General features: G+C 55.7%; 1 protein-coding gene across 5 annotated transcripts in view; it reads left to right on the top strand.

Moving 5' to 3' along the window:
* Nucleotides 1-1,292: 1,292 nt before the first annotated feature.
* Nucleotides 1,293-11,683, top strand: part of NIN (ninein) — a 53,406-nt gene continuing 43,015 nt past the window's right edge. For all 5 annotated transcript variants that reach the window (XM_052696508.1, XM_052696504.1, XM_052696505.1 and 2 more), the window contains exons 1-3: nt 1,293-1,377; nt 5,303-5,506; nt 9,221-9,302. In XM_052696508.1, coding sequence (XP_052552468.1) covers nt 5,324-5,506; nt 9,221-9,302 — 265 coding nt within the window. In that variant the 5' untranslated portion in view covers nt 1,293-1,377; nt 5,303-5,323. The remainder of the gene's footprint in view (nt 1,378-5,302; nt 5,507-9,220; nt 9,303-11,683) is intronic.

Raw genomic sequence — 11,683 nt, 5'->3', positions numbered from 1 at the left:
ACCCAGCTGCACACACGCAGCCACGCAGAGGCTTTGTTTGGTGGCGGCGGTGATTTTGGGGCAGTGCTGTGGATTAGCACAGCACGGTGGGGAGGGGTGCGGGGGATAAAGGTCCTGGCACTCCCCGTGCTCCAACAAAACAAAGCAGCAGATGGTTCCAGCTCCGCATAAAGCGCAGTGAAGAAAAAAAAAAGGGGGGGGGGGGGGGGAGGGTTTGAACCGGGGATGAAACAGCAAATGGGGAAAGGGAGGGAGAAAGGAAAGAAAAAAAAAATAGATAAATAGAAGAACCCTCAGCAAGTGTCAGAGCAGAAGAAAGCTGCGGAGAAAAATGGCAAATGTTACAAAACAGACCCCAAAGCCCAGCACAAAGCTCTCTCACTAACATCTGTCCCACACAGCCCCTGTCCCCATTGCTGTCACCTTTAGCCTCGCTCGGGGCCATGGGGCCGTGACCCCAGCAGGCAGCACGCGCTGGGGACTGCAGGGACAGGAGGTGATGACACTGCATGGAGACCAGGGCTGCTCCTGGTGCTGCAGTGGGGCTCTGTCCCCATTGCAGCCATTGGGCCCTTGGCCATCCCGCAGCATTTCGTGGGTTTGAAGCTCTTTTTTTCCTAAATATATTGAGACCAGCTTCAGGTTCATCTTCAAAGAGAGCTCAGAGGATTCCCGGAGAGTTTTTGCAGAGAGAAGCGAAACAGAAGCCTGCAGCATGTTGCAGTGGGAGCTCAGCCCCATACGAGCCAGCAGAGAACCCGCAGGCTGCACTCAGCTGGCCGCTGAGGTGGGCTCCAGCTCCAATGAGGGCCTATTAAGGGTGCTGCGTTTTGGGGGTGCCCATAGGTGCTGTGTCACCGCTGAGGGACCCGCAGCACAAGGTCAACCCTGGGTGGCAGGGAGCCGACGCGCTCCTGGGCTGGAGATATTGGGGTGACACGGCATCAGTTGGTGTGGCAACTCGGGACAAGGGTAAGCCGTCCCCCAGCGTGGTGATGCCGCCTCGGCGACAGAGGGGACCACGAGGACCCTAAGCTGGGGTGCAAGCCAGCACGGCCCCACGGTGATGCCACCTCGGGGCAAAGGACAGAGGAGGCACGGGAACCCCAAGCCGGGACACGGCACCTCGGTGACGCCACCCGCACGGCGCACCTCGGACCCCGCGTGGGACTCCGAACCGCCGCCGCCACTCGGCGCCGACCCTCCCCCGGCTCACAAAGAACCGCCGTCCATCCGCCCGCCCCCCCGGGGCCGCCCCCGCGCCGCTGCCCAATAAACGCGGCCGCATTTGAACGGGGCGCCGCCTCCGGTAGCCACGCTCCGTTCCGTTCGGCTCCGTTCCGCTGCGCTCCGCCGCAGACACCGGCAGGGCGCCGGGTGAGCACGGGGAGCACCGGGGGGAGGTGGGGTGGGGAGCCGAGCTCCTTCGCTTCGCCCACCGAGGCCGCCCGCGTCGTTCCGGGCGGGCTGAAGGACGTAGCGAGCTGCCGGCGGGGGGCTGGGATGGTGACATCGCTCCGTTTGTCATTGGTGAAGTCCCCAGACGGCAGCTGGTGGGTGAGCGTGGGGCTGGGGGTGAGAGCCTAAAGCGGAGCCCCTTAGGGTCAGCCGGAGCGAGGAGCCGGGGGTAAGGCTTTGGTGGTTTGGTTTTTTTTTTGGCGTGTGTTGCTTTGGGATGCTGCGTTGGCGTTTGAGCATCTTCCGTGTGTCCGCCGTGGGGGTGCCGGTGTGTGGCACCGTGATTCAGCACCCGTCGTGTCCTCGGGGCTCCGTCCCGGTGCCGTGCACAGCTCGGGAGCAGCGGTCGGGTGTTGGTCCTCATGGGTCCCTTCCAATTGGGGATGTTCTGTGATTCCATGATCCCTAGAGTTTGGATTTTGGGTGGCCCTGCGTGGAGCCAGGAGTTGGCCCCGATGTCCTTACGGATCCATTCCAACTCGGGGTGTTCTGTCATTCTATAGTTACAGGGTTTGGATTTTGGGTGGTCCTGTGTGCAACCAGCACTTGGACCCCACAATCCTTACGGGTTCCATCCTACTCTAAATATTCCCCAACTCCACGACCATTGGCTCTGGGTTTCATCCTGTCAGGGGTTCCCCAAGTTGTGGGGCACAGCCCCGTGGCAGCTTGCAGAACCCCAGCAGATGGGAGCATTGTTTTTCCTTATTGAAAGGCCCCATTACAATGCAAATCCCGAGGTGCCGTGAATATTCAAACCTCCGTGCTGCTTTGAAGCTCTTTACATAAATTTATAGCTCTTTATTTGTCATCGCTTGCCCGCTAATCTGCGGGCTGGTTAACAGCATCATCCCCTCTTTCTGCCAGCTCTGGAGGGGTTGGCTGTGTTTTGAGGGAGAAAGGTGGCACTGAGGGGCAGTGGAAATCATGGCAGTGCTCAATGGGGCAGAGGAAACGCCAGCTGTAGGGTTGGCTTTGGGGTGACCCTTGGAGAGGTGGGTGTGCTGTGGCCATGGGCTGATGGTTGGGTGCTGCGTTGTCCTTGTGGGTTCTGTTGGTGGTTTTTTTCCTCTTTCTCATTGACTTTTTTGTTTTCCATTGGCTTTTGGGCATTGTTCAACCAAGGAGATGGTGGCACCTGAAGCGGGTTAAGCTGAGAAATCACCCCAAAAGAGGCAAAATAAGGGTCTGTGGTTTGAGCAGGGAAAGCAGGGAATGATGTCAGCTCGGTCCCAGCTGTGCTGTGTGAGATGATTCATTAGGGGAAGGAGATAAAAAGCTCAACGAGACAGCTGACCTTCCAGAGGAGCTCCAGGGCCTCGTGTCAGTGGCACCTTGGAACAAAATGCTGTGCCTGGGTCCCGGCCTTGCTCAGCACAAGGTGACATTGGCCGTGTTCTGCATCTGCTGATGTTCTGGCCATGGCCATGTGATGGAGCTCCAGTGGCAGTGCACTGCTGGGTGCCAGGGCTTGGTTGGGTCACAGCAGTGGTTTGGGTGCACAGAAACGCCATCAGCAATGCAGCCTGAGGGCTGCAGGCAGAGCAGCACTGGGAGAAGCTCCTTCCTGCCACTCTTTGCTTTGCTAAGCGAGCGCTGAGCCAGCTGCAGTGTGCCATCCATGGATCGGCCATGTAGGCTAAAGCCTGGAGGTTGGGATTGGCTCAAAGTCCTGAATTGCCACGTTAGCATGTATTGTTAGGGTTAAATTGAGCTGGGAATGGCTTTGTCAGCCTCTGTGTTGAAGGGGGTGGGTGCAAAAGGGAGGAGAGAAATGCTGGGGGAATTCCTTATCTCACCATCCCAAGTGCTTTCCTGCCAAAGGCTTGCCATAGGGTCGGTAGAAATAACAATGATAACAACAATAAAGTGCAGTTCTCCTAAAGCTGCCCGCTGGACCCAAGTTTATCATTTTGGAGGACTTAACGAACCCAAACAAAGCGACCCCCATTGGAGCTGAGCCCCTCTCAAAGGGGAAAGGAGGGGGGGCCCGGCCCAGCTGCTGCCCCCTCCCCAATCCCACCACTCCCAGCACCTCAGCTGCTGCCCCATCTGGAGCTGAGACGAGAGGCTGTGTGCTCTCAGCCGGGCTTTGTGCTCTGGTTTCCCCTCCGTGCCCCCGACCAGCAGCTGGGGCTCAGCTGACCCCATTATCCCCACAGCACTGGGATGGCTGTGCTGCTGCCTCCCAGCCTGGTGGTAGGAGGAAGGCATGGGGCTGGGTTGGATCCTTCTCCCTGAAGCAATGCTGAATAATTCAGGCATCTTGGGTCACCTTGCACGGCAGCTGCCTAAGATGGAGGTTGTGCGGGATGCGTGTGGGGCCGCAGCGCTGGCTGCCTGCAGGTAGGAAACAGGGGGATGTCCTGTGCCTTATTCCTTCCTTTGTTCACTTGTAGGCTGGGAAACCTTAAATCCCCCCCCTTGGCTGCGTGGGGATGCCTGTGTCTGTCTGTGCTCACAGCCTGGCGTGCTCTGGTCGTCCCTCCCTGCTGTGCTGCTCTGTGGCATTGTGGGTTCATTCCTTGCTGGATTTATGGGCTTCCATCCCTCCTCGCCCAGCATCCCTGGGTTCATTGGGGTCAGTTTAGCAGAGGGGGGGCTCAGCAACCCCAATACTTGTGTGTGCACTGGGAGGTGGCACTTAGTTCTGTGCTCTGCCCAGCTGGGGGAAGTGGCTTTGGGGGTGTGGATGTGGAGTCAGGGATGGTTTTGGGGGGGGGCAGGTGGTGGAACCCAAAGGTTTGAGGCTCAGAAGTGCCTGGGAAGATCCTGGGGCTGGAGGCACTGCGGGTGTGCTGTGAGTGTTGGGGCTGCCATGCAGGCTGTGGTGCTGGTGTCTAATGTGTGCAGAGCCCTGGGTGCAGGTGGGAAATGGAATTGCTGTGGGTGAGAAGCAAGGAACCAGTTTGCTGCCTTCCCTCTGCTGGCAGGCATTTGGGGTTTCAGGTGCTGACTCCTCCTCTGCACCCCAGGTTGGATGCAGATGCGCTGTTGCTGCGTCTCGGGGACCAGGCTGCTGTGTCTGTCCTGTGGGTTTCCTGATTCCCAGATTCCTGGGATCCCTGGAGGCCACTGTGTGGGAAGGGATGGTGTTGGGGGGTGGAATTGGGTTGCATCTCAGGTACAGCCCTATAACCTGTGCCTGGGTTGCTGGCATGACCATGTGGTTGTGTTATGGCATTGGTTCTGCTGCTGACCTCCTGAGCCAGGAGGGAAACCCTGCAGCCAGACTCAAAGGATGCCAGTCAAGTCCTCAGCTTGGACAGGAAATCTCACTCCCCGCTCCCCCTCCCAGAGTAAATCCCTGGGGTTGGGATGCTCCACATTCCAGATCCCAGCACTGCCACCTCACAGTGTCCTGTCCTGTGCTCAGTGCCAATTGCTCCAGGCAGGATTTGACCTCAGGTCCCTGCAGCCCAGCACTGTGACATGGGCAGGGCAGTGACCCAGCGTGGAGATGTCCCCTGAGCACATGCCAATAACAGGAGAAGTGCTGCTTTGGGGTGCATGCTCTGCTCCCACGTGAGATCCATGTGCAGAGGGAAGCTCATGACTGGATGATGGCAGCCCTGTGGATTTTTGGGGTGTAGCCCTCAGTATAGTGGCCATATATACCTGCAAATCACCCAGCAAGGTGCAAAATCCCCAGATCCTCATTATGTTTTCCCACTGAGCCTTTGCAGTGCGTTGCTCCTGGCTTCACCCAGGAGGCTACTGGGGTGGCTTAATGCAAGCAAACATGGATGCAAATGGTATGGAGCAAAGCTGCCTCCATATCAGCCCTTGGGGTTTTCTTTGTGCTGTGCCGTGGGAATCCTTACCTCTGTGTTTCTCCCCCCAGGTGAGCCTGGCAGGCTATGGGATGGATGAAGCTGAGCAGGACCAGTATGAAGCCCGCCTCAAGGAGCTCTTTGACAGCTTTGACAGCACGGGCACGGGGTCGCTGGGGCAGGAGGAGCTCACTGATTTGTGCCATGTACTGCACCTGGAGGAGGTGGCCCCGGCATTGCAGCAGACCCTGCTCCAGGGCAACCTCCTAGGCAGGGTAAGGATGGGGTTGTATTACTGTGTGGATGTGGTCCTTGCTGTGCGCATGATAGGGATGTGTTTCATGGAGTTATGGAGTGGTTGGGATGGAAGGGACCTCAAAGACCCCCATCCTTGCTGTGGGCTGGGTGCCCCCCTGCAGCTCAGGCTGCCCATGGCCCCATCCGTGGCCTCAGACATCTGCAGGGCAGCCAAAGTTTCTTGCTTTGGTCACTGGGCTGTGAGCAGCCCAGCTCCAGCCATGTGTTTGCACTGCTGCTCCACTGTGTGAGGATAGGGTGAGCGTGAGACAGCCTCCAGAAGGTGAGCTATAATGGGAGAGGAGAAAACTGCCAACTGTCACGTTTGTCCCCAGATGGAGCCAACTGCACTGCGTTTCTCCCCACCAAAATTCTCCTATGCAATCACTTCATGCTCAGCATTGCTTGTGCTGTCTCCAGCCTTAATCACTTCCTTGGGTCCTTGGAAGGTTATGGGGACCTAAAGCCAGGGCTTGAGCTTCTGATTTCAAAGAACCACAGAATGGTTGGGTTGGAAGAGACCTTGAAACCCATTCAGTTCCAACCCACTGCCATGGGTGACTTAAGCTGCTGTGGACAACAGCTGTGGTGGGAGTATGTGCCACCACGTTGAGAATGCCATCAGACTCCATGGTGGGCACCTGAGCCACCTCCATCCGCATTTCCTGGTGTCCCCATGCAGCTGCTGGTAGGAAATGGCTCCTTCCTCCTTTGGGGTCGCAGCATCCTGCTGGCTCACAGATCTCCCAGCTGCTCTGTGCTTTGCAAATTGATGTTATGCCGTGGCTGTGTCCTTGTAGATGGAAGCATCAGGATGTCGAGCCCCTGCTGAGAGCACTCCAAGTATGGGGCATGCTCACCCCATCCCTCCTACATGCTGGCTTCCCACAAGCTTGGGTCCTTTCTATTTTATGTTCTGCTGGGGAGATCTGCACCTGCCTTTGGGCCACGCTGCTTTGTTCCTGGGCTTTATTTCTTGGGGAGGCTCTGGGGAACGTTTTGTCTGCGGAGCGGCGGGGAGTTGGCGTGGCCACGTGCTGCCTTTTGTGCTGGGGCTGAATGCTTGGGGCCGGGGGGAGCATCCCCACATCCCAGCACCAAGGAGGTGCGCGTGCTGCTGCTGGCTTTGTGCAGGCTGCTGGGGATTATGGCTGCAGTCCGGCGGGGCTGTGCAAATCCTTACAGCTCTGCTGGGCCGTCCCTGGTTCTTCTTCTCAGGCCATTCTGCGATGCTTGCAGCAATTCCTGGCATTCCTGGGCACTCTGCCTGCTTGCCCCTCGTGTCGTGTCAGTGAGCAGCTAACATGAAGCAGCACTGCAGGGAGAGCGTGGCGGCAGGGATGTGAGCTGTGGGATCACTCAAGTTGGAAGAGGCTGCTGTGTTTCCCCATCCCTCCCATCCCCACGAGGGCCACATCTTCACGTTTCTGGAGCTGTGGGGTTGGGGAATGTTGGGCATCTCCCTGCAGCGCTCCTTGGTGGCCGTCCCTTCTCAGCCCAACACGGCCCTTCCCAAGTCCTGATGCAGACAGTGGGACGTGGTGCTGACCCCAGCCCCGTCCCAGCAGGGCACACACATGCTGCCGTTGTCACCCAGCATAGCACAGACAGGCAGTCCTGCAGCTCCAGGTCCCAAAATACCCCGCGTTCAGCCAAGCGTGTCAAAAAGAGCATTAAACTTTAAACACCCTCCTGGTGTTTTGCTGCTGCAGACGTTCTGCCTTTGGCTTGTACAGGCTTTGGCAGGGCTGGCTTGTGGCTGAGGCTGCTTTGGGAGGGCTATGTCCAGTGCTGATGTCACTGGTGCTTGCTGCATGTCATTGGAGGAGGGTGCTGCTGGGAGCAGTGGCAAAGCTTCACTTTCTGTAGTGTGAGCTATTTTGGAGCTTGTGGCTTTGCTGTCCCATGGGTTTCCCTGCCTGGCTTGTGCTTGAGCACAGCACTAATTCTAGCAGCTGCAATTTTCTAGGCATGTTCTTTGTACATCCCTCCAGCACTCAAGGTCAGATGCATGGCCCAAAGCAGACGCTGATTTTCCTGGCTTGCTGGCTGCTGGGATTTGCTTGATGTTCTCCAGCAGGTCAAACAGGAAGGGAAATACCCCCCAGCTCTCATGGTGCATCCATCCTGAAGCCGGGTGCTGCTGCCCCAAAGGCACTCAGGCGCTCTGCAGGGCTGTTGGTGCATCCATGTGCCACCTCCCTCTGCCCCTTGGCTTTGCAGGAGCACTGTGCTCAAGAAATACGTGGATGTAGTGCTTAGGAACATGGCTAGTGGGCAATGGTGGTGGTAGATGGGTGGTTGGACTAGATGATTGGTCTTTTCCAATCTTAATGATTCTGTGATTAAGGGCCACCTGTGAGTGTGCCTCTTGTGTCTGTGCTGCCCATTTGCATTTGAAATCCAGGAGCACTGAAGGATTCCCAACCCCAGCCTTGCAGCCTAATCTTCCAGGAGCGTCTTTGGCTGTGGTCACGGTCAAATTGCAGCCATCTGCCCACGTGCAGCTGCAGCCCTGCCCTCCTTCCCCTCCCCTGCTCCTGGTTCAGCTCCACAGCTCATCCCATTTGCACAAGTGACACCCAGTGACTCCTATTAATTTTTCCCTGCTGCCTCCAGGACCCAGCCAGACCCTGTGCCTGACCAAGGGGTGGCTCTGCCTGCTGTCCCCAAGCAGATCTTGGGGGGAAGGAGGACATTTTATTCCAACTCTCATCTTTTATTCATGCTCCTTCAGTCTAAACATCAAGTTGTTCTTTTTTTATTGGGCAAATTCTCTTATCTCTGCAAACTGTCCTTGTGAAACATGTTAGTGTTGTGAAACGAATGGCAGCAGTTGGTATTCAGAGAAGGCATCCTTGATGAGGTTCTGAATCACTCCAGGTGTTCAGGAAGGCAGCAGTGATGGGCATGGGGCTGCGTGGTGGGGTCACTGTCCATGGAGGTGTCCAAGAGTGGTGGAGGTGTGGCATTGAGGGATGTGGGCATGGTGGGGTGGGCTGGGGATCTCAGAGGTCTTTTCCAATGATTCTGTGATTCACACTTGAGCTTTGCTGCTCATCCATTCCCTGACAGCATTAAAATCTGCTCTGGCTGCAGCTCCGGCAGCACCGCATCTACAGCACCTGACTGCCAGCAATAGCATCCTCTGGTTCTGTAGGCATAAAGCCCCTTATTGAAGGCTAAAAATTCTCCAAGGATTTCTCCAGCCCCAACAGGCAGCCAGCTCTGCCTCACTGCTGAGCCCAGCTGTCCCCAGCCTTCCATCTCACCCTGACAGCATCACCTGGTGCCAGTGCATGGCTGGGATTGCTCAGATTCCCCTGCGTGACTGCAAAGGACACTGCAGCTCCTCTGCAACCCAACCACAGAATGGGTTGAGTTGGGAGGGACCTTTAAAGGCCATCCGATCCAACTTCCCTGCGATGATCCTTGTGGGTCCCTTCCAACTTGGGATGCTCCCCATGGCCCTCTGGTTGCTATGGACCAACTAAGATGACTGTAGTGGTCTTTTCTACCCTCAAGGATTCTATGATTATTTCAGCTGTCTGCTTGATGGGAAAAGGCTACAAATGCATTCAAGTCGTGGCTTTGGGTCGTCCTGTGCTAACACTGAATGTTTGCATTGCTGATGGGTTGTCAGACCAATAGTCAATTATCTGCACCCATTCATCTCATTTTTCTATCCACAGGTCCACTTTGATCAGTTCAAGGAAGCACTTATCCTCATCTTGTCCAGAACACTGTCAAATGAAGAGCACTTCCAAGAACCAGGTAAGTGCTCCAATTACCTAAAATAGCTCTTGGGTAGTTCTCACAGAAGCACTCAGAACAACAACTGTTTCAGTGCTGAAATGATAGGATTAGAATGGGTTGGTTTGGAAGGAACCTTCAAGCCTCCTTGGGCAACCTGTGCCAGTGCCTCACCACCCTCTGGGGGAAAAACTCCCTCCTCACATCCAACCCAAACCTCCCCTGTCTCACTTTAAAACCATTCCCCTGGTCCCATCACCATCCACCCTCACACACAGCCGTTCCCCCTCCTGTTTATCTGCTCCCTTCAAGCACTGGAAGGCCACCATGAGGTCTTCCTGGAGCTTTCTCTTCTCCAAGCCCTCTGAATGAGCCAGGTTGGGGCTGGCTGGAGGAAGCAGAGGGTACTGACTACCATCCTTTATTCTTCTTTGCTTTGTTTTCCTCACGCCTTTCAAATATGGGTATTTTAGACCCTGGCAGGAGATGAGGTGACAGCTCTGGTGTGCTGGGAAGCAGGGCTGAGCTCCAGCCCAAGCTGGGGGCTGAGGCTTGCTGCTGCACCCCTCTGTGTCAATCCTAAATCCATAGCACTGCCTGCAGGGCGTGAAAGCCCTGGAGGAGAAAACAGCTTGGGCTGGGGGAGAGGGGGCTCCAGGTCTGCTCTCGTGTCACCTCTGCACATCTAACATCCATAGCACAGCCAGTCAGCAAGACGACAGCTCCCCTCCTGCAGAAGCTATAAAAAAATAATAATAATAATAATAATAATAATGTAGGACTTGAGAGATGGTTTTTTTCCTCTCATTTCTGAAGCTCTCCGTGCTTCAAGGGTGATGGGTGCTGACAGCTCTCACACCAGGCATCCCTCAGTGAGGCTGGAGGGAGATTTGTTGGGGCCTTGGGGGGGTTGGGTTGGCAGCGATCCCTCCCAGCTCAATGGAGAGGAACTGGGAGGCAGCCCTGCTGACCAGAATGAGCCCGGTGTCACACATCTACTGGGCAATGAGGAGCTGAGGAGCACTGGCTTTGTTTAAATGGAGACATATTAAAAGAAAGTCTTCCAGAAATGGCTAAATTTGGGGTTGTTAATGCAAAAATGACAAAGGCAGCCCCCAAGAGGAGCCCACCTTGGGGACATGTGTCAGCATGGTGGTAATCAAAGGGCTTGTGCTGCAGGTAGGGAGCACAGCACAGGTGGGCCCTGCAGGCATTTGTTTTTAATGCGATGTGACAGGTTGGTTAACGCTGAAGTCTTTGCTTCTTTTAATTTAGATCAAACCTGAGATTGGGAGAACAAGCTGCTCTGTGCTGTTGGTGTCAAACTGTCAGCGAGCGCAGAATGCCGGTGCTGCAGCCAGCCCCAGGCTGGGGAAAGACTGAGTTAGAGCTCTGCAACGTGTGATTGAAATGAAAATGTAATTGGGGAAGGCTGAGCTTTAAGGCTTGCTTGCCATGCTGTGAGGAAGTGGCAGCGTTGGTGCTGGGGGGCCGTGGTGCTGCCCACAGGCTGGGAAAAGGGAACCAGGATGGCTGTGTGATGCTAAAGCAGCTCCTGCAGAAGAGATCGGAAGGGTTTCCCTATTTTTGGAGAGGAAGAACAGGAGGGAGAGATGCTGGTCTGATTTAGTAGTATTTTTCCTTGGCGAAGCTCAGCTCCCTCTCTGAAGGGCACATTGGCAAGAGGATGAGACATGAGGACTGCAGGCTCTGCTGCACCAAGAGCAGAGCTCCCTGCCAGCTGCTGTTCCAGGCTGGATGTGGCTCTGGGCAGCCTGGTCTGGCAACCTTGAGCGTAGCAGGGAGTTGAAACTAGATGAATACTGTGGTCCTTTGCAACCCAGGCCATTCTGTGATTCTGTCCCCCTTGGGGATGCTGGAGATGGGGACCCAGCTGCTTGGAAGTGACGTGGCTTGGGGGCAGTGGGTGTGGGAAAAGCAGAATGCTTTCAGAATGGGTCTTCAGTGAGTGACAAGCATGAATGAACCGTGGGGAGATGGGTGCAGGGATGGGCTCTGGGGGGGGACCCTGCTGCTATAGGAACAACGATGCTCTGTGCCAGCTGAGTGCCTGCTGTGCACAGGTTGTCCAGGGATAATAGAAGGGATTGAAAGGGGGGGAAAAAAAAAAGGAAAAAAAGAAAAAAAACACAATTGTTATTTAAAAAGAAGTCAGATCTGTGCATTAGCAGCCTGGGTAGGAGGGATTACCTGGGTGGGGCGTGGGATTATGGAAGCAGGCAGGACAAATTAGAGAGCATCGTGATGTCAGCCAGGTTATGAGGGATGTTTGCTCGTTCTTCCCATGGGGACAACAGCATTGCCCTCCCAGCAGGGAGCTGGGCTGGATGACTTGCAGGAATCATGCGTGGTGGAGAAGGGTTGCTTGTAGGTTTGCAGAG

This window comes from Tympanuchus pallidicinctus, unplaced genomic scaffold (genome assembly GCF_026119805.1).
Source record: "Tympanuchus pallidicinctus isolate F22 unplaced genomic scaffold, pur_lepc_1.0 scaffold3, whole genome shotgun sequence".
NCBI classification, from domain to species: domain Eukaryota; kingdom Metazoa; phylum Chordata; class Aves; order Galliformes; family Phasianidae; genus Tympanuchus; species Tympanuchus pallidicinctus.
This window is presented reverse-complemented; position numbering and strand designations above follow the sequence as displayed.